The sequence below is a fragment of the Alligator mississippiensis genome, chromosome 2 (genome assembly GCF_030867095.1).
Source record: "Alligator mississippiensis isolate rAllMis1 chromosome 2, rAllMis1, whole genome shotgun sequence".
NCBI classification, from domain to species: Eukaryota; Metazoa; Chordata; order Crocodylia; family Alligatoridae; genus Alligator; species Alligator mississippiensis.
The window spans coordinates 62728883-62756447 of NC_081825.1; the positions used below are offsets into that span (position 1 = coordinate 62728883).

The 27565-nt window shown below is 40.2% G+C and overlaps 1 protein-coding gene across 1 annotated transcript in view; it reads right to left on the bottom strand.

The window, feature by feature from the left end:
• Positions 1-27565, bottom strand: part of SGCZ (sarcoglycan zeta) — a 779950-nt gene that overhangs the window by 192912 nt on the left and 559473 nt on the right. The window contains exon 8 of the mRNA XM_059721776.1: positions 14613-14700. Within this exon, the coding sequence (XP_059577759.1) occupies positions 14613-14700 (88 nt within the window). The remainder of the gene's footprint in view (positions 1-14612; positions 14701-27565) is intronic.

Consider the following 27565-nt stretch of genomic DNA (forward strand, 5'->3'; position numbering starts at 1 on the left):
AAAAATGTGTAAGTGTGTGTGCTTAAAAGGAAAAAAGAAAGAAGAAAGAGAAAGAAAAGAAGGAGAAAGAAAGAAGAAGAAGAAAACTCCTGTGCTGACACCATCCCCTGTCGTTCTTGGGACGCTGGAAGAACAGATCGTCTCTCTCTTCAAGGATTGTGCTACGGTCTGTGCCTGTCAGCTTTGCAGCCTGGGTACCGTGGACTCGGTGAGATTCCCAGCGTTCTCTCTTCTTTCTAGGCATAAACTTCTGAACCTGAACTGTATCAGTTAAGCTTGAGCTAAGTTTCCCCAAATACTTAGTGAAACCAGGGTAGTATTGTCATTGTTTGTGCTTGTTTTTCTTTTGCATGTCTATTACTACTAGTACTATTATATATTTCATATGCTTAGCAATAAATAACTTTTATAGGCAAACTGGTAGTAATTGGGTATATTTTTCCTTCTCTGCTTCTTTTTCCTCCTGTGCTCTGCAGCAACGCTTCTTTTACCTATGATAAAGATCCCTGTGAAGCCTAAATTATTGTGGGGTTTGCTCATCAAGAGGCCAAAGATTGGGACGTGCTGAGTTTGAAACACATAAGGGGATCAGCTTGTACAGGCTGATTGACCCAGTTTGACTCAGACGTGCCCTTATGAACTGAATGCTGGCCCATGAGGGTGTCAGCTGGACACCCAGCCGGATTCAGAGGGATTCTGTTTACCTGTGTGCTTGTGTCTGACTGCGTTTTATTGTTGCTCTTATGAACTGATTCTTGGCATATGAGGGTGTCAGCCTGTCCATGCTGATCAGCCCGGCCAGATCAGGCATGCCACGTTAATTTGTGTGTGTTTGTGTGTATGACTGATTTGGTGACTGGAGGAACCCAGTCCCATTGAGATTGAGTCCTGCAAGATAGCTCCACTGGGGGTGAGGGCTTGCAGAAGGGAGAAATACAGCTCCGTATAGTAACACAAGCAGCACATTGACAGAATCACCAAGACCCTAGAAACTATCCCTAATAAATGAGCACATCCCAAAGTAATGGGCAAATTTGGTAACAAAGGGGAGGATGGACTAACAGTTCAGAAATGGCTCAAATGTGCTATTCATTCAGCAAAAATGCTCTTTCCATCTATCTTGGATAGATTCATTGCCCTTGAGGAGCACCAGGCCATACTGCAACAGCAGAAAGGTAGGCCCATGGGAAGATGGACCTTAGATGGCTTTCATTGCTTGGAAAAAGCTATGTATATCATGTTTGTCAGCACAGATCTGGATCTCCTTGACTTTATCTTGCCACCACTGTTGTTTGATTTCCTGGATCTTCTTTTATGCTTTGAGCTCGAGGAGTTGATATGTCTCCTTCTTTTTTGAGATGGTGTGTCATCTTGCCAAGCAGAATGAGCCCTTATCTTCTGGTTGAGGAGGGCTTGGATCTTGGTATAACTCTCACTGAACCATTCTTGGTGTCAACAGGTGGTATAACCAACCGATTTTGCATGGGCCATATGGAGTACTTTTAAACCCCTGCCAGAGTTGCTGAATGCTGCCTTCATTTGTGGACGGGGAAGAGAGCTTTTTCATGGAGACACTGTTTGAAATACTTACAGACCTTTGGGTCTTGAAGAGATGTGGCATTGTGTTGAGAGTCCTTCATATGGATTTTGGCTGTTTTTGGTGTTTTGGAACAAGCCAGGTGTTCAAGATAAATCTGACAAGATGATCTGTCCAGTCATTGGTTCCTTGCATAGCTCATAGATACAGGCATCCATTCAAACACAGGATCTAACAATAACATAGTTGAGGAGGTGCCAGTACCAAGAGTGGAGTGTCTCGAGGTAGTCCTCTGCCTGAAAATGGTGTTCATGATGACAATATCATGCTCCATGTATTTCCTCAGGAGGAGGATGCCATGGGAGTTGGCCTTCCCTACTCCTTCCTTTCCAATGGTGCCACTCCAGAGTTCCAGGCCACATCTGACCTGGATCTTGTCCCCCTTGCAAGTATTAGTCAGTACATGGTCAAGGTTGGAGTAGAATTGTTCTTTTACATCATCATTAGCATCAAGGTGTGGCATACACATTGATGATGGTGGTGTACTGGTTGTTGCTGAGCTTAAGGCGGAGGTTCATAAGAGGTTTGTTATGGACCACAGGGAATAAGTTGACTGACAAGCTGATTCTCGATGGCAAAACCAATGCCATGAATGCATCTGTTCTGGCCAGTTTTGACTTCCAGAAGAAAGTGTAGCCACCACCCTTTTCCCTCAGTTTACTCTCATCTAGGCATCTTGTCTCAGAGCTGCAATACTGATGTTGTATCTTGCTAGTTCCCTGAAGATGATCACAGCTCTTCTTTCTGGTCATTTGTTATCTTGGTTATCCATCAAGGTACAAGCATTCCATATTGCACAAATTACTGTCTTCTTGTGATGCCTTCAACTGCAGAGAGAATGATTCCTCTGGACATGATTATCCAGCCAGGAGCAGAAAAGACAGCTTAGGTTTAAGGCACTTTTTCTAGCTCCTTCCCCATGTGGGGTGAGAATAGGGGATTCTGAAAAGAACTGCTGTCATGGTAGCAGCTACCAAATGACACCCCATCTCACTTCAGGTGCAAGATGACAATTGAACTACTGCTACCTGCATGAAGATTTGTAGCTGGAGACTGCTGGATTCACTAGTTCTGTCTCCAACACCAGTAGTCCATTGCCATATGGGTTATTTGAGGTTGGTACAGGAGAGTGTATTGCTTCCTGTCTTAGAAGCCTGTGCCTGGCTAAGTTTAATATAAGCAAGCTGGTACATGGAAACAGCAACCAAATGATCTTGACAAAATGGGCATCTGAGCCCAGTAACAAGGGAGACCCCTAGACAACAGGAGACCACCACCTAGCTACAGCCTTCCTCTGTCTTTACAGCCACTGAGATCCTGACATCTTCTTCCACCTGGCCTGCCATTGAAGACTTGGGTTGTACCATGGTTTGTCTGGAACCTCCCCTCAGACCTATTCACCATAGGTGACCTTTCCAGGAGCATGAGACTCAGGGAAATAAAGTCCTTAGGGTCTTTGGGACACACAAGCCTCCCCACCACTATAAGATCTCAGTCCACAGAGAAGTCACTTGCTGCGGCTGCACTTGGAATAGTAAACATAAAAAAAATGACTGCTCCCTCACTTTTTACTTGTAAGCAAGCTGTACTTTTCTCCCAACTATCACAGGAACATTATGTCAAAATTTAAGATGACATCTGAGTTCACAAAAAGGAATAAGGCATTAGTGAATATAAAAGCTGTGGCCAGTCAATGGGGACCTTCTTTGGTGATACCACTGTCTTAAATGACTATGATATGGAGAAGTTAGAAAGGACAGAGAGGACATCAGAGAACATGATGACAATAATATAGAGAAGCAGATTATATGTAGCAGAAAATGTATCTGAAACATTCTATCCTCTCTGAGAAATAGGTTGAATCCATGGTGGTGGTGTTGTCATCTTTAGTGTTGAATTGGGAGAGAGTAATCTGACCAGGCAGTTTGTTCCCCAGAGGATAATTTCTGTGAACTGTGGGAGGTAGAAGGCTGATTTTATAAACCTGCTAAAATGGGTGAGAACTCCAGCCAGTTTCCCAGCTGCCTGGCAGGAAAGCAGGTACAGGGGAGGAGAAATGGGAAGAGTTTTGCAAGGATAATATTCAGCTTTCTACCAACAACAGAAATCATTAATGTGGGAAGGAAATATCAAGTGATAGGTGCATATTTGAGAAAGGAACTTGAGATCTAGTAGGGAAGTAGATGGGATGAGGAAGAGCAGATTACATCATCTAGTTGAAAGTGTAAATTTTTAGAAATTACAGCAGATTTTTATTTGAAGTTCTTCTGTCTGAACAAACCTAAAGTATAGTGATCCTCAAAGGGACCAAAACCATAGGTTATCATTAAATATTTTGGTAAAACTAGTACAAATTAAAAATGAAAAGTTGCACACATTATTATATTTTTTTTCTTTGAAACACTTATCTAATTCTTGTAAATTTATTAAAAGTGATTCTAAGGACTGGTTCCATAGTGTTTTCACAAATTTATATTTTTTTCCATTATAAAGGAATTTAAATATATTTTCTTTAAGCTGAGGAAGGGTCAAGCACTGAATTCTGAACCTATTTTTTCTACTAGATATCTCTAACTCAGGTATCCTATCAGGCTATTAGTGAATATAAATGTTAGAATGTTTTACACATCACTGTGGCTCTCTAGGTTTGTTATACATTTCCAAGTAAGTTCTTTGAACAAAATTATCATATTTTACATAAAATTTACCTTTGTAGTCTTGCAGTATAAATCTTTATTATATTATAGAAAATAAGAAAAATGGATGAAATCTCCATTTCCATTATTAAAATCATGTGTATTCAGCAACCCTCCCCCCCAAAAAAACCCCCATGAATTTATTCTTTCTACTGTTTCTTTATATTTAGTCTCACTCTTAAAAGTCGTATTAATAACCCTGACCTTAAAATGTATATTGAGTTTGGAGCAAAATATGTATACTAATTTTCATTCTTCTACCACTGTGAGATGAAGTCTCTCTCAGTGGTACCAGCCATGAGATTTAAACAGTAAAAATGAATTATGCTGTAGAGATCATATTGTGTGATGCTGTATCACCAAATTGATTGATGTTTCTAAAAGACATCAAGATTCCCAGACAGAACATTCTACGGAATTTTCACTGTTCTTGTTAGAATATTACACTCTGTATTGCTGAGAGCTCCTATCAGTGCTGCCATTAAAAACTATATATCTACCTACTATCTTGAGTTGCTACTTGGAAAAGTGTGAGACAACATTGATTGATTCCCCCCACAGTTTGCTGTAACTCCTGATTAACAAAAGGTCACTTATGTTCTCTCAAGGCTGTACTGACTTATGCTCTCAAAGAATACAGTTGCTACCTTCAAAGCCCTCTAGGACTGAAATTAAGTTCCTGTGTAACTCTGAGCTCTAGAGGACTTTAACTTTGATCCTAAAGAGCTTACAAATTCAGCAGAAATGAAGCACTCAATTATCAGAACCTTAAGTGTTACAAAGGTTTCAGATATTCCCAAAGACCTTTATAAAATGGAGGTTTATATGTAGGTGCAATTTCTAAAGTCAATTACATTACTGTCGCAGAAAAGAGTTTGTTCAAATCAGTTGACAAAGCATCAAGAAAAAATATCTCGGTTAAAGCTCGGTTTCAGACTAGACATCAGGAGGCGGTACTTCACAGTTAGGGTGGCTAGGACCTGGAACCAACTTCCAAGTGAAGTGGTGCTGGCTCCTACCCTGGGGGTCTTTAAGAGGAGGTTAGATGAACACCTTGCTGGGGTTGTTTGACCCCAGTACTTTTTCCTGCCATGGCAGGGGGTTGAACTTGATGATCTGGTCAGGTCCCCTCTGACCCTACCAACTATGAAACTATGAAAGCGTCCAACTGTTACTTTATTTCAAAGACATCCTAAATATGTGGGCTGCAAACTTCTCCTTATGACCATGATTTACTTAACTCAGATTCTTTTAACAAATATAATAAAAATGAGGTTTTCAAAGTTTGTTGTTTGATGTGTGTGTGTGTGTGTGTGTGTGTATGTTTGTTGTTTCCAGGGTTTGTTGTTTGATAGATACATCTCTCTCTCTCTCTCTCTTCCCTCCCCCTTCCCATATATATTCTAATATTATAAAAGCCTAAGTCTGTCTGTCTGTCTATAACACTTTATTTGCACGTTGATTGGCTGATGGAAACAGCCAATCAGAGTGCTACAAGTGTGTGGGAGCGCTGCCATGATTCCAAAGCCATGTCAGTAACTGGACAGAGGGTGGGGGAGCTGAGGCCAGCTCCCCGACCCTGCTTCCTGCAAGAGGCAGAACAATGGCAGCATGGGGCGTTAGGTGGCAGCACTCCATCCCAGGCCCTCCCCCACATCATTCTTGATGGGCAATTGGCTACTGTGTCTATATATGCAAACAGTAAGCCTTGGTAACCTCACTTTTATGTTTTGAACGGAGATGGAGAAAAGATAGGTCTCTAGCCTTTATTCAGAGGTTGGATTGTGACGTACATTCTGCAGTGCATATATCTAAGGTAAGTAGGAACACAGGGAAGATAAATAAAGTTCGTGTGGAAACAATCAATGAGGTGTTGAGACCTGCTGTAAATAGTGGGAAAAGGTAGAGAAAAGGTTCATTGGTACCCTAGTTAATAATCCCTCAATGTTTTCTGGTTTAATTCTTAGCTTCCACTGAGCATTTATGGACATATTTTTACACTAGAATTTAGTTTCTTTTTGATTAAAAAGAATTTCTAAATTATTATTCTAAAGTAAATTCATGAAAAGTTTTAAGCCTATTGAAATAAGTAATTTCTGAATGACCAACTCTTCCAAAAAGTTTTTAAAAAATTCTAGCTGGAGTGTGTTAGTGGAACGTGAAGAGTTCCCTCTCCTAAACAGGCTAAAATTGCACAATTTTGTAACTTGTTGAAATGTTCTATTCTATAAACTTTCCATAAAACTTAATTTCTTGTCTGAGGTTAAATATGGTTGTTGTTAGGTATAAATGTTTATTTAAAACAAACAAATAAAATCAAGTTAGAAAGCCCATGGAAATGAAACCTGGGTCCAAGATCTTCAAAAGAGAGGTGTCAAAAGGCAAGCTCTTAAACCTTAAATATATAGCTTAATTTTCAAAGTACTGTAAGACATGCTGTAGCCATGCTGGTTCAAAAATTATGTGAAAGGCAAAGATTTTTTAGGGTGATATATTTTATTGGACTGAGTATGTAGTTAGGGGATAAAGCTAAACAAGCTTTTGAATCCAAGACATTCTATTTAATTTTCAAAAGCACTGATGATCATCCAACAGAACCTGTTGACGTCAATGGAAACCTCTGAATGCTCAGTACTTTTTAAAATTATGCCATTTATTTAAGTGCCTAAATAAGATTAGTCTTAGGAGCCTCATAAGACACCGAATGTTGGCTTAGAATGAAATGCTTCTTTCAACCTTATTGATATTATGACTCTAAAATGAAATCTTGATTGTTGGGAGGGAGAAAAGGAATACAATCCTTTGCCTGATCTACTTTACATACAAAGCAATGAACACTTTCTATCATGATCCATATATTATCATTCTACATTTCTGTTCTGTCTACGGTGCACAGTAACTGAACCTAAATTCATGTTTACATTGTTGTAATGTTCTAAGAACTAGCATAAAGGTTTCACTGAATAAAATGAAGACTCCTTATATGTTCCAATTTTTTTTTTAGTGACAGACAAATGTCATTTCAAGCATAGACAATGTGGCCAGTCAATCTATACTGATCCTTATATAGCTCCACCTATTACTTTCTTCCCTTGCAATTTGCGGCATCATGAAAACTAGCTCTGTACAAGGATAACAGGTGCTGTTGTGTTGTTGTACCAACACAGAGCCTTACTTTTACATTATACTATTTAAATATGCACGTACTGAATCTTCCAGTACTAACAGTTGCCATTTTTAAATACTTTTTTCCCTCCCTTACTCCTCATAGAATGGGATGTGCTCCAACATGTTTTAATTATGTTCTTTATTACCATCCTGCACTGAAACACTTTGTTATCCTACGGATTTTGCAGAATTGAGTAACTAATTTATTAAGAGTTTCACTACATGGCCTTCTGTCTCCCTACATGACCAACATCTCCCTTTTTTTCTGCCTGCCTCTTCACAACAATCTACTCCCCCATTGTTATTTTAACATTTTATTTCTTGCTTTTCAGATCTATCTTAACTTGGCATGAGCAGGTTTCCAACTATTTGAGATGCAGAATGTTCATTCTTCTAGAGTTTGACCAGTGTAGCAATTCAGATCTCAAGATCAGAATCCTGGTTATTCACTACCTGGCACTTTGGCACACTTACATTTATGGAAAGTAACAGTAGCAGTTTACATCCATTTGGCACATGAAGAAATACAGTGTTTAAAACAATACAGAATTTGCCACCAAAGTATTGTTTTTGAGATTTCTAACAAGCTAACACTGTATGTAGATATATTTCCTATGCAACTTTTCCAGAAAATCTCATTCCCAAAAAGGTGCAAGAGAATCTCCTTTTCTTTCTATACGTTCAACTTTTAGGATGAGATAACAATTTAATCTTTTGTATAATATATCTACACTAGTTTCTTTTATTCCTGTGACCTTGTGTTCAGAAATAAAGAGCCCCCACAGCTTATACTAACAACAAAGTTGTGGATAAAAAACCCCTCCCCATCCCCCACCCCAATAATGTTACTGTGGCTCCTTTATATTCTTCACATAACACTGGTCAAACTACAAATGATACTTCTAGTTAGCAACCTCCTAGTCTTCAGACAATCTGCACCCTCTGTAGACCAATTAAATAGTTCACAGGTGTTCATATTAACAGCTTTAACACAAGAACATGTTTACTTAAGGATCTTCTAAGTATTTATAATAATAAAATTAAATATAATGTCTTTAAGAAACCAGGATTACATACATGTTTTCAATATTGGACTGACTTAGCAAGAAGTGTGGTTATAAACCAGAATATCAGAACCATTTCTGTATATATGAATGACAGGATGTTGTTACAGGGTACCTTTAAACCATTCTAAATCTGTGGATTTTTAGGCAGTGTTGAAGTTGGTCCAATTTCAGAAGAGTAGCAGGTGAAGCTGTAATACTGTCTCTGACCTACATAATTATGACTTGCTACTAGAGGGCCTAGCAAACAGGATCATGGTCAGAAGCCAGGTTTCTATCCTTCCTCTGGGAAAGAAGCCCCAAAGTTAATTGTGGGAACAGCATAGAACCCAGGTACACATGTCCCTGCAGAATCCATGCTCTCATCACACTCAGTGCTAGGCACCTCTTTTCCCCTCCCCATCAAGGAATGTGGGGAGCTGGGAAGGAAAGACACACCCCTCCCTCTCAAATTTTCTTGGCTAGGGGACTGTTACCTGGATTTGGGTTACACTCTAAGGGGATGGATGTGTGCCCAGCCCAGGGACTTGGATCAAGTCACCTGGGGTCCTTGGAACTGGCACCATGGTTGAGAGTAGGTGCAGGCTTGATATCAGGAGGCATTACTTTACGGTTAGGGCTGCCAAGCTCTGGAAGGGGCTCCCAAGGGAGGTGATGCTCTCCCCTACCTTGTGGGTCTTCAAGAGGAGGTTGGATAGATATCTGGCTGAGGTATTATGATCCCAGCACTTGTTCCTGACCAGCGCAGAGGGTTGGACTTGATGTTCTGGGCGGGGTTTTTTTGAGGTATGAACAAATACTTGATTTGAAATAAAAGATTTTGCTGATAGAACTGCATTTCCTGGCTTGCCCTAGTGAGTGTGCATGTTTACCAAAGATCTGGGTTTTCTTTTTGCTACCAAGGATCTGGGTTTTCTTTTCACTGCAGAAAAACATGGATTTTCCTCTTTAAAGGACGAAGCTTTAGGTTTCCCCTTGCAGGCTGGCAGCCTTCCAGCCTGCAAGGAGCTGCTTGGGTTGATTAGAGGCAGAGGGTGCCATGTGTATCTGTGCATGCACATGCACACGTCCAGGATACAGCCAGGCAGGGTGGTGGGAGTGGCCCCAACAGCTGGATACAGGTAAGTCAATGGGAATTGGGGGTTGGAGGGCCAGGGCTTGGGTACTGTCCAGGGGGCTGTGTGTGTGTGTGTGTATGGGTGTGCATGCATATGGTAGGTGTCTGTGGAAGGGGATGGGTGTGTGAAGGAGAGTGGGTGCCTGCCAGTGCTGGGAAAGGTGTCTGGGTGCTGGGACTGCAGCAGGACTGACAGAAGATGCCTGCCTCACCAGCAGAGAATGGGGGCATCAAGGAGCTGTGTGGTTGGGCCAGCAGCACTGGGGCTGGAGCCTATTTTTGCTGGGGCGGGGCAGCCAGGAGACTGCCTGTGGGGGAGCATGGCAGGCTGCCTAGCACGGTGCAGGAGCCCCAACCCAGGGTGAAGAGTGCCACAGGCCTTCCTTCCTCCTCCTTCTAGCCCACACCAGGGCCAGATTTGCTCTGCTGCCACCCACATGAGCAGGAGCCACCACAGATGTTGTGTTTTGTCCAGATTGGGACAGGGTCAGCTGGAGGCCCCTTTGGCAGGGCTGGGGGGAGCAAGGGGCTGTGAGTCAGGAGTGAGGGTCACCCAGAGGGCTGGGAGGCTTTGGCTTGGGAGTGAAGGGTGCCAGGTGGGGTGGGGGTCAGGTGAGCGGGGCACTAGCAGCCTCAGAGGGCTGTGGGTCAAGAGTGAGGGGTACCAGCAGGCATGGAGGGTAGTGGATTGGGAGTGAGGGACCCCAGCATGGCCTGGGGAGCAAGGTACTGTAGGTTGGGAGTGAGGGGTACTGGCAAGGCCAGGAGTGTGCAGGTCAGGAGTTAAGGGCAGCAGCAGGGATGGGGGGCTGCAGGTTGGGAGTGAGGGGCATTGGCAGGGCTAGGGAGAGCTATGGCTTTAGTTTTGTTTTACATTTAATTTCTGAGGCAATAATACTTGTCATTTACTGTAACAGTTAGAAACTGCCCTCCTCCCACAATTATATACCCTCTGACAGGTGTCCTCTTTCTTGGAACTGGAAATATGGTAACCTAATCTATTTGAAGGAACAGAAATATGTTCCATAAATGTGCTAGCAAGTACAATATGGCTCAAACAGTTGTTAGCTTAATTTCTACTCATCTGTATCCACTAGCAAGTCTGGTTACCTTTGCACAGCCATTTGATGTGGTCATGTAAGATAATCATTGCAGATGGTGCATCTTCATGAATGATATTGCAACATCAAGTGAAGTTTTCACATGCTTAAAGTAAAATTCCCAACTCAACAGAAGCAAAACATAATAGGTCATCCAAACTAGAATTTATAAATGATCCAGATTTAATACCAAGCATTTGAAGTGTCAGATCATGACAAACATATTAACACCATGATGACTTGAAAGAAGGAATTAAAATAAAATATAAGAAATTCTCTCCTGGAATACAAATTCTGAATCAAAATAAGACTTCATCAAAAACTAAAACAAAACGTATCTGCCTGCTACCACTATACCCATTGAAACTTAAATCAGGAAGTCTCTTGTCATCACCCATTTGCATTGAATATAGGTTAGGAATAGGAATCAGTCATTAGGAATAGGAGCTCATGCCTGGAAAGTGGGCTTTAGAAACATATAGTTTCTATATAAGAAGTAGGTAAAACAAGTTCTGCTTTTTCACTTATATAAAAATAAATCTCAGACTTTATAGCCTAACTCTATATAGAGCCATTGGGCTTTCATAATATTAGATGTTTTTTATTATATAATGTCATGCTCATGTCCACAGGGAAAGACTATTTTTAAATATCCCAACTAATGAAATGCTGATTGGCTTTTATCAAAAGCGTTTTCGGTCCATTCCCACGTAGCTGTGAAGAGTATAGTTGGGTATCTTTTATACAATGGGGGACAAAAATCATGCTGATAAAAGCTAGATGAGCCCTCCATATTCCATTAAACAATTTTTGCTCTGAATGTTGTGGGAAAGTCAGAATCATGTAAAAAAACCAACCAACCAAAAAAAAAAAAAAACCAAAATAAAAAACCTAGCCAGGAGACAATCCAATAATCTTGCCTCTGGGAGGGCTCATGATCAGCAGAGCAGCCATACTCTTTACCAGTTCATCTCTACTATATGCCACCTTCATTGTAAGAAGGCAGGATAGGAATGCTCTAATAAATTACTTCTTATCTACTAGCTTTGTAGTACTTAGTGAGCCTTATTATAAATTACAATTATATTGTCTAATTGGGGCTGCTTTGTTTGAATTGAGTGAATGCATGGATTTCTTTTTAATTCACGAACTTGGATACCACATTTAGAATTGTCCCAAATAGTAAATGATTTACTAATGGCTGTTTCATATACCAAATAGATGTAGTCATAGGAACAAAAATAGTATCTACCACAGAAAACTAGTACTACTGTTTTATTATACTTGATCTCTACTTATCTGCTTTAATACTATTAAAGAAACAATCATTTTGAAGTTTCAAATGGGATGTTGTTAAAAGGATGGCAGTAAGTCTTAGGAAGTGAAGAAGTTACAGAAGCCTGCTAACTAAACATTGCAACAGAATACTTAATCATGCCAACAAGAATACCTGTTCCTACAATAGTAATTTCTACAGTGTAAATAAAACCTTATGGACTGCATTACCTAGGATCTAATGAGACATGATTTTTTTTATTAAAACACAGATGTTTCAAATAATTTTTCATGCAATAAAAAGGATAAAAATGCCTTTCCTAATTTTAATTCAGTAGCACATCTTTGTGTATATTTATGTTGGACAGAGAATGGACATTTTTTTCATGATATATTGTGTCTAAAATACTGGATGTCTTACTTTCAATGAAGTAAGGAAGAACACAGTTTTGCAGTAAGAGCTAGGGATGATTAGAAAAGAAGAAATCCATTTAATGAAAAATTAAGTGATTTCTAAATTTATTTTTATTCTATACTATACTAAAAATGAGAAGTTTCAAAGTTGTTGTTTTTTTTAAGCATCTTGTATAACTGTTCCACTCACCTGTACAATGTTGAAAATATGATGTTCCGAGTAGCTTAAAGTTAAACAATATTTTTCAGTTTTTGGTTGGGAATTTATTAAACATATGACAATATTCATTCAGAATTCCAAAGAATTCCAAAGAAAACATCTATGACTGAATAAATATTGTCATATATTTGCTGTATATTTCAACAAATATACAAACTAGAAAAAAATATATTTTCTCTAGTTTGTCTATTTATTTTCAAAACATTAGATAGAAAAAGTCTTTATTAAAAATCCCTTCATAATATCCTTTCCCCAGCAACAATTTTTTTCACTGCTTAATTTTTCTATCTAAAAGTTTTGCTATGTGGACAAAACAACAAATATTTGATGACAGCAATGATACAAATCCAGTAGCATTATTTTTATAAATAAATTTTATACTAGAGCATTCTGTGTAATCTACTGAAATTCTAAGTTACATTAATATTATGTATTAGTTACTAATAGTAATAGTATTTCCTCCATGGTAAATCAAATAATTTCAAGACAATATTGAAAAGCCATAGAGCTGTGCTAAAAAAAAATGTTAAAGGCATAGAGACAAGCACAAGCCTGTTCAAACCTATATTTCTCTCACATACACTTAAGGTCATCACTAGTTACTTGGTGCCTATTTACTTTCTTTCACAATTTTCTATCTACTTTGCAGAGAACATTAAATAATGGTCACCTTTGTCAATACTTTCATGAAGGCAATGAGTGCCTTCATCCCTGTGCTAGCCAACAGCATGTATAACCTTATTAGTATAATTTAAAGTTGAGTGGGGGTGTCTGCACATACAATTTGAAGCAATATGCACTGGAGTTTATTGAACCAGAGTTTATTGCTCCCAGGCATGCTGCTTGCACGTGCAATGGGGACTGCAGCACAATGCACTGGGTTAGGGCAGGCTCTGCTGGCATGGGGCACCAGGGGTCAGCCTGTTAGCCTGGGGCTGCCCCCACCCCTAACTCAACATGCTGCAGAGGGGCTGGCTGAGGCATGAGGGTACTTCAGTGTGGGGCTAGCACTGTGCCCCAGCCAGCCGGGGCAGTGTCTACATGTGCACCGCTGTAGAATAAAAAAAAAACTCTGGAGCAGGATAGTACTTGTATTTACAAATACTGTCCTGCTGCAGTTAATTAGTTTACTGCAGTTTAATAGGGGTGCACATGTAGATGTGCAACATTTACTGCAGAACAAATTAGTCTACTCCACAGTAAGTGTCTCATGTAGATGTGACCATTTGCTATACATTTACACTTAATAGTAAATAATGAAAACAGAGAAATAGAAGGAAATAGAAAATGCATGGACACAAGAAAAAAAGTATAGGAATAGGCATAGTGATGATCAAGGCATTTTGAATTTTCTTTTCATCTGGAGTCTTTTCAGTTGTAAAATAAAGTTACATCAAACACAGTTTCACTAAGGACTCAAAGTATGATTCTGTTTTTTCTTGCTTTACAATGCTGTATTATCCCCCCCCCCCCCCCCCCCCACCAAATACACACACACACACCACCCACACTTTGCTGAGTGGGACAGAAATGCTAACAGGTTTACACTGTTTGCAACCTTTTGCTCTGATTCTACAACTCCTTTTGGGCAAAACCCTATGCATGATCAGAACCCTATGCATGATGCAGGACTCAAAGAACCCAAGTAAGAGAGAGAAACCTAAAGAATTAGTGATCATTTTCCATGAAAACCTATCTGATGAAACACTTCAGATGGTTGTTTTTTTTGTGTGATAAGCTTCCCCCAAACAATACAATATTATCGTTTTTTCATAAAAATGTTGACTCAACTTTCTTTTGACTTGCTCAATTTTCTACCAACTTTAATGAAAGCTGAATCATGCCTATCATGATGGTGCGTGTAATATTTTACACACTTCACCACTATTTTCTCTTTTATACCACTGACTAAAACTAAGGCTAAATTGATACATGTAATCTTTATAGAAGATAACACTCACCTACAGTTAGTTGTCCAGTTAATTGTCCCATGTGATTTCGTGCATTCACTGTTACATTCCTGTCAGACTGTAAGACCAGTGGGCTATCCTGGGAAAAATATATAAGGCAAAAAAATGAAAAAGTATTATCATAAAATTAAGATAGAACTAGAACACACACATGACAGGAGAAGCAACTCTTTCCAAACAGGATATTCTTATTTAACATGAATAATTAATTCAAAACATTTTACATATCCAATTTAAATGAAAGTTTGCTGCTAAAAATATTTTATTTTTGGAGACTAAGATTGAAATTAATTTCTTTTTTTTTCTATGAAGGCCATGTTTGGATGATAGGTATAAGCTCAAAAGAACTAATTGTTGCAAATTACATTAACCATAAGTATATATTTAGGGTAGATGCTGTATTAATTATATGATACATTATACTATCATTACTGTCTTAGTTCATGCTATATCAGGGGCAGGCAACTATTTCAGGCAGAGGGCTGCTCACCAAGTTCTGACAAGCTGTCGAGGGTTGCATGGGTTGTCTTGCCCCTTGACAGGTACCCTACCCCTGGCCACCATCTTGGGACCCAGAGTCCCACTCCTTGGCCCCAACCTTTGCTATTGGAAGCCCTTCCCATCACCCCCAGAAATACTCCTGTCAGCAAGGGGTTTTGCCACCTCAGAATCAGAAAAACACCAAATTATATTCTAAAAAATCAAACAGCTACAACATTCACTAATTTGATTTCAAAAAATATTTTTGTCCTGATTTACATGTGTTTGTGTAGTGTACATAGAGGTGATTGTATATAATAGTTTAAAATGAAGTCTTACTCTTGTATACTGTGTGGGACTGGGGGGCGGATAGGTGCGTGGGATGTGGGGTGAAGGAGTATGCAGGTGTGTGTAGATATATGGGGTGTGGGTGGGTATGGGGTTTGTGGGGGAGGATGGCTGGGGTCTGTGTGGGGGTGTGGGGGTCTGTGTGTATGGCAGTGCAAGGGGTGTGTGGGTGCATGTGTATGGTTGGCTGAGCATGTGGGACTCATCCTACGAACACACACACACACTCCCTCTCCCTCCCTCATTGCACACACAGTGTGCTTTGCTCACTATACCCACCCACACAGTGTGCTTCACTCACTACACACACACAAACACAGTGTACTTTGCTCACTACACACACACACACATACACACTGTGTACTTCATTATATATACTCACACTCTCTCTTTCTCTTCCCTTCCCTAATTGCTCTCTCTCTCTCTCTCTCTCTCTCTCTGTCTCCCTCTCCCTCATTGTATGGACACACACACACACACACCCCTCCCGCTCAGGCTTTGGTGTGTATGGGGGGATGGGATTAGGAAGGGGCTGTGGGGCGGCGTGGAGCCAGCCTGGTCTCTCCTGACTCCTGCCGGCTGCCCCTGGGTCCTACTGCCCCTGACTTATGCCATCTGTGACAGCAGCTAGGAGCACATAAATATTATTTTTCTAAACTTCTTAGGTATGCTATGGGCCAAATCTGGACCGCAGGCCATATTTTGCCCACCCCTGTGTTATATACTACTCTCCTTTGGTCACAGCTAATCAGTATTATAACCTAACTTAAACTATATATGTCTTTGGTGTTAATACAAATGGTTATTCTATTTTGAAGACGGAAAAAAGAGGCAAGGAAGGTGAGTGCTTTGCAGCATAGCTATGGCCAAGCCAGCTTAAGTACTACTAGCAGTCTACTCTGCTACCAAGAAACTCAGCAAGTCCTAACTGCAAGTATTCATTAAATTTCTTGGATGAGTTTTTCAGCCCACATCAAACATCATGCTTCTCTGGCTATACTTTTAGCAGGACCCAAGATATTCAGTTGAAAGCTAGCCCAGCTATGCCTATATTATTCAGTAGTCTGAATTACAGGCACACATTGTTTCTTATCTCCTGCATGTCTAAATGAGAACATTTTACAAGGACAGTTCTGTTTTTTTGTAGTTGTCCTTGATATCCTGAGAACTTCTTTATGACACCTAAATCATTCCATTTTATTTAGGTAAGCAGTTTAAGGTTTCAGGTAAAGTTTTGCATAAGTCATTGCTATATTGAAAAAACCCAACAACAATTACCACATTTTTACTCTCATTAGTTATCAGGCACAGTTATCTTTGTATCTTTGTATCATGTCAGTAGCTCCTCAAGGTTAAAGCTTGTCTTATCTTGCCAGGATGCATCATCTTGTTGCTACTATGGATTCTATGAGTACATAATCAATAGGGGTGTACAAAGCGGGCCCTATTTGATTCAGATTTGGATTCAGACTGAATCAGGGACAGTGATTCGATTCATGGATTCGGATCACTGTCCCGATTCGATTAGCTGAATTTGAAACTGAAGATTCAATGCTGATTCTGAGAATCGGTGATATGGACATAGATACAGCTTTAAATGTTTTTTCTTCATACCTTGATGTACCAGTATAGCTTTTGAATGCTGAGATGCTGGAGCGCATGGAGTGTCCCACAGGAGTGGGGTGGGGGGCCATCCATGTGCCAAGTGTGGAGCCAGGAAGTGGACTGGAAGTACTTCCAATCCAATTCCAGGTCCACCAGGGAGCACAAAGCCTGCCCCGCCTCCGCACCTGCCTGGCTTGGCGATCAGCCATGGGGGTACCCCAGGTGCCCCCCATTGTCAAGCCAAGGGGGCATGGGGGCCCCCCTGCGTGCTCCCTGGCAGACCCAAAAGTGGACTGGAAGTGCTTCTGGTCCATTTTCAGGTCTGCTGCCAAGCGTGCTGAGGAGCCCCCCATGCTCCTGTGTGATGCTCCATCTAGCCTACCATTGCAGCATTCATGAGCCGCCTGCTACCTAGAGGTATGTAGAAAAAACATTTAAAGTTGTGTATATGTCTGAATCACTGAATCTTTCTGAATCTCTCTAAATCAATTCAGATGGTTCCGAATTGAGCCAAATCTGCACCGATTTGAATCATGGACTGAAGCTTCACACAGCACTAATAATCAAGTCACTGTAAAATCTTTACTTTGGCTTATAAGAGCAGGGGGTTGAGGAGGTAACTGATTGATATTGTTATCTAAAATATAGAAATGGGGGAAGCAGCAGAAATGGGGGAAACACAAAACAAAACAGCAGAGTCCAGCTGCTTTTTACCTGTGGAAATCAAATAATTCCAAAACAGGCCAAAACAGGGATCTCATGAATATTTTATGATCCTGAAAGTATGTTTTTATTTTTGAAAATATAACATCTCATTTGTGGAGAGCAAATCCCATAGGAAAAAAAAAGACTTCCAGAAAAATATTTCCTAATGATCTTCTTTATCTAAATTTATAATGTTGGGGTCTGCCTCAATCAGTGATTCTCAGCCAGGCTGCTGCATCACTCTAGGGTGTCTTGACATCCTTTCAAGGGTGCTGTGGGGTGCCATACAATGTGCAAATATGATTCAGAAACACCCCCCACCCCAACATTTCAAAGAGAAATTCATAGTGTAGAAAACTGTCTGACCTGTTGTCTTTCTAAGTTATTTGCAATAGAAGAATTGCTCTGTTGTTTTTCTACAGTCAAAAAATGAGTGACAGTGAAGAGCTGACACTTTCTAAGAGGTGTCTTGAATCGTACTGAAGCAGAGACAGAGCACAGCAGTGCCACCTGGTGTCTGAGTGGGAGGGTAACACCTTGAAGGGAGCTCTTTTCAGGACTTTGTAGACCTCTCCCTGCTCCAGTGTGTACTTTTGCTGTTGCTGAGTACCATCTGGCTACCTCTCTTTAATACTCCTAGATTGCAGGTAGGTTTCTTTGGGAGTCCATGCTTTGGGGAACTAAGTATTGTGGAACAGGCAGGGGAGGGCAGAATTGTGTAGGCTGTAGTCAGAGGCATCAGGCTGTGGAGGTAAGTAGGTGACCCTTGTATGGGGGAAGCATGGTGTAAAACCATTGCTGCAGTCAAACAGGGTTGCCAACCTTAGGATTTATTATTATTATTATTATTAACTGCAAATATTTTATAGGCACCCAAACTTTTTTTTTTGTTTTGATTTGATTTTTGCTGTGGTTTCTGTTAAACTCTTAAACTTGAACACAGTCCTTCTAGCTAGGGTCTGGCAGCAAGGCAGGACCTGGCACAAGAGTTATATTTACATTCTATAACTGTCAGAACACATATCAGTAAAACCATGCATCAGTTTGGTTGTCAGTAAAAATGTTGCAGATTGTCAGGGGGAAAAAATATTGGGTTGGTAATCCTGGCCTTAATTTTTTTAATGTTTTCATGAAACATCCTTCTGACACCTCCAGGTAAAATCCATGCAATGTATTTCATGCAGCAGAAATTTGGGAGCTGGAACTGGGGCAGAAGTTGCCTGCTTTTTGGTAAACTGCACATCTCTGAGTGAGCACATGACACCTGTCTGCTCCTTAATACATGTGCTGTGGGATGGAGTGGGGGCCATTTTAATTAGAATTCTAATTAAAATGCTTGCAGCATCTCATATATTCAGCATCCCACACTTCAAAATGGTGGCAGGGGCACTTTGACTCATTTGATGAGATTTAGTTAAAATGCCCCTGCTGCCATTTTGAAATGCAGTGATACTGAATATGTGTCATGACAAGGCTCCCAAATAGTTCTAATTAGGTCAAAACCAATTCCTTAAACTCATATGCATGTGTATAGGCATCTTATGAGTTTAAGGAATTGGTTTTGACCTGACAACCCCTAAGTGATCAGAGAAGCCTATATAACTGAAAGCTTCTACTCCTGTGAAACACTGACACAGTTGTAAACAAATAAAGCGCTGATGTTTAATCTTTCTCACTGTAAGAGGGACTGGCAGGACTTTCTCTGTAAGTACGTCAAGACTTTGGGATACTCATTCAAACCTTAACCCAAACAGCTTCAATCTGCTAACTTCCAGGGCATGCTCCAGATCCTATTTATTTCACTTGGCTTTTCAAGTAGAGACTTGAGGTGTAAACAGAAAGAGAAGGTTGTTAGCATTTGATTAGGAACTTTTGCTTGGCACAAAAGGTGATTTTAAAGGGTCATTATTTTGTGATTTTAAATAATTGGGAAGTCACTCTGAACATGTCTCTTGGTTCTTTTATTGTTCAAAATCAAAATCAAATAAAATGAACCCAGGCACCTGTGGTAAGTTTTTTATCTTTCTAGAAAAGATAAATTATCTTCCTTTTTCCCACCTCCTCAACTTCCTTTTCCCCTCATTTTAGTTGGGAAGCACTAAAGGACCCACAGTTTGAATGATGAATTTGAATTAGACTTTAATTTAGTCCACCTCCCTCTGACCTTTCATTTGGCTTTCCTTTATAATAGAAAAACTCTTATTGATTTCCCCCTGATTTTTAACCTCAAAATGTTCAGTCCATAGAAACATACTTTGACCTAATTTCTAGCATTGTAAATATGTTTGTCTATCACTGGACTATGCAACTACCTTACTTAATGGCTTGCCAAGCAGCTTGCCCTCATGGAACCTGTCAGATGAAAGGTGCTGCTTGGCTTGTCCATTTTTCCAGGTGCAGAGCTATAACTGTCTGCAAGACACTGTGTTCAAAGCAAGCATTTGAGCTGAGAATATGACCATATCAAGGGATGTATCAGCAACAAAAGCAGCTGCTAGGGATATTTTTCTCAGCACTAATTTGATTTCTGCATCCCTTATGGACCTTTGAAGATCATTAGCCCAGGCAACTGCTGCTCTGGCAAGCGGCTGTAGTAAAAGACAGCTGTGTGGCTGACACCTCAAAAATGTATCTTTAAAAATCCCTTTTCTCTCTGCTTAATCAATGGCATAAGAGAAAGAGCCTCCTTAGCCAGAAAAACCAAACTCTTACTATGACAAGTTATTTGCATCTACTTTTCTTTCTGAACTGAGAACCTAAATTTTGGGATTTACTGTGGCAGCCATTTGATTGCTTAGATTTCTCAGTAACTTTTTCTGATTAGAAGAGTTCTTCCTTCTTACTTGTTTTATCTTCCCTCTTACTTAGAAATACTTATCTTTGCTGTTAATATTTTTCTACTCCTCGACTTTCTTGGGATGGTGCTCTGATTATAAAATGATGACCTAGAATCTTCACTACAATGTCATGAAAATATCAAGGTGCAAGCCTGTCCTGAATTTCTTTACTCTCCTCACTCCACCCTGGATACATTAATGAAACTATAAGCCATCAAGAATAAGGAAAAAAGTGAGGGCATCAGTCTGTATTTGAAATCATGCATCTTACGCATGTACTTATAGGATGAAATCCTGGCTCACTTGAAGTCACTGGCAAAACTCTCATTGACTCCAGTGGAATTAGAATTTCACCCATAGGGCTTAATAGTAGGTTTTGGTCCATTCTGTCTAAAAAAGAAACTTATAGAAATTAGTGTTTTAACAGTCTACTGAGAAGGGACCTGTGAAGGTCAATGAACTTATACCTGTATAAGGCAAATTTGAGATGAACACATGTGCTAAGAAAAAAAGCCTAATCTAGACCTTGAATGTGCTAAGGTGGGATCACTCTCTTGAAACCACTAGACATGCCATTTTTGATGTGGCCTTTTAATACTCAGTAATGGATGTGATAGTTCACAATATTTGAGTGTTGATAAAAGTAGTCAGTTGAGAGTTATCATCAAAATATGATCAATGAGCTTTTCCTGTGAAAAGAAAATTAAATCTACATTTCAAAACAAATGACACAAAACAGAAAGACAGAAGATTAATTCCCTCATCCATTCAAATTTAGGAGAATTGTATCAATGGAAAAATCCTTTTTAAAAAATCAGACAGAATTGGAACTATAGCGTGGTTACTCATATGTGATTCATAATGTATCTAGGCTGCCAAATTAGGAGCTACTGAAAAGTACATTAGTAATAATTACATATATTGAAAGGTATCAAAGAGCCTTAGATGATGCTTGACAAGAAAAAAAATCCTTACAGCTTCTGAAGAGAGAGGTTAAATAGTCTGCAACTATTCCATCTCCATGATGGTGACTTTACAAATTACTCGTTCATAAATAGTAAGAAAAAGTTGGAGTCGGGTCGTGATTCCTTCTGGCCACTCCCATCCGTTATTAGTGAATCAGGGGCATACAGACTAATAGATACGCTCTATATTTAAAAAAACACATATTCATATTGCATGAAAAATTTGCTTTGATCTTCCTACTTAGAATATTGAGAAGGAACAACCTATAATAAAGGTCTCCATTATGCTAATATTATTTTTTGGGTATTGAGGCTTCTTAAACATATGCAAGGAAAGAAGTGATAAACTAGGCCTTCCCTAACTCCCCAGATAACATCTCCAATAACAAGTTCAGCCTCTGCTCATTCTTGAGTTCTGCACATATACCTTGCTATCACAAACTGGGACAAAAGCCATCTGAGCAGGACAGGCGGGTTCAACTTCCTCCTCCAGCAGACAACAGTAGCCTACCATGTAGGGGAGCCTCAAATGACACCTACCTAAAAGGTAACAAAGCACCTTTGTGCATTGATGGGCACTCCTCACCTTGATGGGCATTTTTGGGAGGCACTGTGTTTTTTAAGGCCCACTTTACTTTAGGTTATCCACTGTCAAACACCAATTACTGCCAAAGTCTATTGCCTAAAGTCTAAACTGAAATCCGTAATGATACTGAATGCATGTAAGAAACAGAAACTGGATCTTCCACCAGGTTTTCTTAGGGCTTTGTTACATATTACGTTTGGGTGGCTTCTGGAGCTCTTAACCCAAGAGTGAACAATTATTTGGGCTGCAGGTCCACTTTACTTAAGAACTTTTGGTGAGTTTTTGAGGGCTGAGAGGGGAGGGGGATTGATCATATCCAGCCCACTGGCCTGCCAGCTGCTGCTGGGAGCTTGAGAAGGAGGACTTTATCCTGCACCTCTCTGGTCTGCTGCAGCTGGGGCCATACCAGGTCATAGTGCAGATTACTGTGCACTCCCACATCCACCCCCTTCCATAGCTGAGCTCCCTATTGGTGTTGCACAGTCCTGGCACCATGGCTACTGACAGCCGGGTCTGCACAGGACAGGGTGCAATGCAGTGTGGGTAGCCACTAAAGGCAACTTTTATCCTTGGTCTAATTGGGAGCATGTGAGAGATGGGTTGGAGAGGGGGTGGAAACATGAAGCTGGGAGGCAAAGAGCTAGTGGGAGGAGTGAATAATGAAATGGAGGTGGGGGAAGGGTGGTAAAATGAAGAAAATCAGCCACTGTAGGATAAAATAAAATGACAATAAAGGAGATAAACCTGCCATGCAATGGCATAACTTTAGTCACCTAAAGAGTGCTTAAAACTAGTTCCAGGTGGCAATATGTGGATAATTCAGGGGTTAAGAGCTTCTGGAGCCACGTAAAATGAATGTGCAACAAGACCCTCAGATTTGTGTTACCCAGGTCACGTTCCATTAATGTGTCCACTCCCCACATATGAGCCACACAGGTTGCAGTCCCCCAGCATGCCAGAATGCAGTGTCCCCTCTCTAATTCTTCTGGTCCGTGTGGAGAAACTTTCCACCCCCTGCCAAGCCAACTCCTCCTCCATGCCTGCAGTTATGACTTCCCACCCTCATGGCTGCAACCCTGTGCAAACAGCTCACAATACACATACCAGGCAGACACATTACAAGGCATGGATGGGTCCAGGAGTGGAATCTGAGGGTGTGGGGGAGAACAAAGAAAGGGGCTGTATTAGATCCCCATGAGCTGAGGCCTCCTTCGTGAGGCAGGGGCAGTAGCTCCTCCAAAAACACCTTCCCTTCACTTCCCCCAAGTCCCAGACACCCAGGAAGCATGACCAGCAGCCCCCCATACCCATATTCCAAATCCTAATTTATTAAAACACATGGCCCTCTTTAATGCACTTATTTCTTTTTTAAATCTTTTTAAAAAATCCCTCAATGGCTGACTTTTTTCATTTCCCTACCCTTCCTTTCCCCCCATTTCCTTTCACCTCCCAGTTTCATTTTCTAAGCTCCCCACCCCTACTCTCATACACTACCAGCTACAACTTGTCTTAGTTCACCAGCCCTGTAATGTAAACTCACAGCTGTAGCTCCTAGTCAGGCCCCTGCTTGCCAGCCCTCTAGTGACAGTTGTGCAGGTGGGGAAGGTTTTTAGCTTTAAGGTATGACTGCTCCAAACTCAAACTATCCCTAACATCGATCAGTATCTGAGAAGCTCAAAGTGAAATGTGTAACAACAGGGCACAGAAAACATGGTTTTCTCTAAGCAACATAGTGAACAGACACACATTCACCCTTTGGTGATAGTGGAGGGGAGTAGGGTAGGGGCAATCTTAGACCTGGTTCCACCATTTTTTAAACCAGTCTATGTGGCAAACTTCTGTTCTCTTATGAGTACAGACCAGTTTTCAGTGATGGACTTCTGTTCTGTTCTGGGGGTTACACTGGGCAATAAGCTGAATATGAGCCAGCAGTGTGCCCTTGTTGCCAAGAAGGCTAATGGCATACTGAGCTGGATTGGTAGGTGTGTTGCCAGTAGGTCATGGGAAGTGATTATTCCCCTCTATTCAGCACTGGTGAGTCCACATCTGGAGTACTGTGTTCAGTTTTGGGCCCTGCACTACAGAAAGGATGTGGACAAATTGGAGAGAGTCCAGTGGAGGATGACAAAAATGATGAGGGGGCTGGGGCACATGACTGAAGAAAGACTGAGGGAACTGAGCTTATTTAGTCTAGGGAAGAGGACACTGAGAGGGGACTTAATAGCAGCCTTCAACTACCTGAAGGGGGTTCAAAAGAGGATAGAGCTAGACTGCTCTCAGTGGTGGCAGATGACAGAACAAGGACCAACAGTCTCAAGTTGTAGCAAGGGAAGTTTAGGTTAGATATTAGGAAGAATTTTCTCATTAGGAGGATTGTAAAAAACTGGAACAGGTTACCTAGGGAGGTGGTGGAATCTCTATCCTTGGAGGTTTTCAAGACCCAGCTAGACAAAGCCTTGGCTGGGATGATCGACTTGGGGATGGGTCCTGCTTTGAGTGGACTAGATGACCTCCTGAGATCCCTTTGAACCCTAACTTCCTATGATTCTAAGTTTAAGCCAAAGTAGACTAATTAATTTTGCAGTAAAATATCTCTGTCTACACATTAGGCCAGAGTAAATTAATTGACTCCACCATAGGTTAGTACTGCCAGGTACAAGTACTATCCTATGGTGGAGTAATTTACTTTGCCACAGTGCATGTGTAGATGCTGACAGGGCTGGCTGGGGCACAATGGTGCTTCAGTGTGAGGACTGCCTGCTGCTAGCCCTGCATGGAAGCACTCTTGTGCCCCACCTTGCCCTCCACAGTATATCAAGCCAGCTTGTAGCAGTCCTGTGCTGTCAGGCTGACCCCTGGGGCCTCCTGGCAGCTTTGGCTGCTCCACCCTGGCTCAGCATGCTGTGGTCCCAGATGTACATACAAAAAGGCATGCCTGGGAGCAATAAAGTCTAGTATGAATTGTGCTGGAGTTTATTCAGTCACTTTAATAGCATGTGTGGGTGTGTGCATCATGTACAACATGTAGGAGTCACTGTACTCTGTATGCTTGTTCTGACATTACCTGTATTTGTAAAGCTTTTACAGGAATAATTTCTTGGACAGTGTAAAACCTATGAAAACCTTTTAAGTGGAACAGGTCATCTTATCCACATGAGGATTTTATTTGTATTCACTTCTTCCATGCCTAGAGCAGCCAATCCCTTTAGTGTAGTACTGGTTTCTCAAGCATTTGGCCTGCTTCAGGCACAACAAACAAATTGCTTTAAAAAAATAAACGCTAAAATTTTTAGAGAAAGATTATTTAAGATTTTATTCCCTTGATAAATGATTTCATGATCCAAGAACCTTAGCAAGTAAAAGTTCTGAGACTATGTGGGGGGTGGGAGGGAGAGAGAAGCTACTGGGACTATTTACTGAAAGTAGATATATTAAAAGTTAAACTTGTACACTATGGCAGACTTGCAGAGAGAATCTTTCAAACAAAAATAATTTTCTTAGAAGATTCAGGCAGCAATATTCTCCATTTCCCCAAATGGTTATGAATGTGTTTGTGCCAGATTAATGCAGTAATTCTAATTCAGTTATTCTATAAGGTGCATCTTTACCCTGTCTTATGTCAGAGTAAAAACTTTTCATCTTTCAGTCCTTTTTTCTTGCTCCCGACATAGTGAAACTATAATCTTGTATTTTTGGCACATACAACATGCCATGGAATGATACTAAATTGAGATAATGCTTTGATGATACCAATACAAGAACCGATACTTCACAGAACCAAAGGTGAGGTCTTGAATGAACATACAATTTATCATCAGCAGAATATTTTGATGTCTTCTTTGTGTAGTGCTAGCTAAGTTTGGTGGTCAAAAGATGTGTTAAATGGGTACAGGATATATCAGAGTCTATACTGCCTTTAACTAAAAGCAACATGACAGGAACACAGGCTCCTTCTCTTCTTTAGCCTTTCTACTGAGTCTTTAACAAAAGCAATGTTTAATAAAATCAAAGGGATTACAGCAGAGATGAGGAACTTAAATTGAAGCATGATGATGATAGTCTAATACTTGAAACGTTAGATCTAAAAGATTTCAGTGCAATATATTAAAAACAAACTAGCTACATCTGATCCCACTGTCATCTGGTTATTACCTGAAACAAATTTTGCAATTTGAGTTTATGATAGGCAGAGGACAGTTAAACTATTAGGTGCATAAAGAAATAGTTTAAAGGCTTTCTTAGATTTGAATTTAGTTACAAATACAAGAGATCTTGAAAAGCTACAATTCCTTTATCTTTTCCTGCAGAGCAAGATTAACCTAATTAAAATTAATAAACTTCCACGGGTACTTTATTATCTTTGACTGATATTCCTGCATATTATCAACATATGACTAAGGGAAGTGAAATGTGGTCATAAGAAAATTACATAGTTGCAAATAAATGAATAAATAAATAAATTAAATATTTATACAGAGTGAAGAGTTTCAGGGTGCCTTAATTTGAAATTATTACACTTTATTGTCATGAGGATTATGAAACTGGCTTTTAACAAAAAAGTCCTGTGTTTCTTTGTAAGTGCTTTCTGTTTAAAAATCTGGATCAAGTCTATGCAGAGCAGATACATTTGAACAAATCTGAGAGAAGTTACACATTTCTATGATTTAAAAAACATAGAAAAATATAAGATAGCTAAATAACATTGGAGTTAATTCTTATAATACTTTTTGATTTATGCTTCAAAACCACTGCAAAAAATTGTCTATTCATCAGGTTTTTAGTAAAGTATAGAATTTGGATATTTGTTTTTGAAATTATCCTTTGCTGAGTTAGGAATGTTAGACTAGTATGTTAAAGTTGAAAAACCTGTGGATTTTGCAAATAGTTTAACCAACCTGGACATTTATCACGCCTGTCAGATATTATGCTGAATTGGACTCACTGATATAACAGCAGAGCAAGAAATTTTGCCCTTTCACACTTTCCATCATAAATAAATATGCTGTCCTGCCACTTAAAACAGACATTTTTCATAACTCTTTTACATTTGGGTTAATATAGTTAGGACCAAGCCTAACACCTGCTGAAGTTGATGAAAACACTGATTGACTGAAGGGGCATTGCTTTGGGCCCTTCTTACTGCAAGCTCTCCAAGCTTTCCAGTTCATGTACATCATAGAAAAATCTCTCGTTGGTTTTTGAGTCTTCAGTTGCACTAAAACGAAGCTTGATTCATAAGCCAAAGACTCCTTATAAATGCAAAATGTAATTTCACAACCCTATTTCTCCTTCCCTCCTTCTCTTCCTCCTCCTCTACCTTCTCCTCTTCCTAAGGAGACAGTACAAAATTCAGATGGCTGGCCAGGTATAACTAGGCATCACTATGCATTCATGTAATATAACAAATCTACAAGCTGT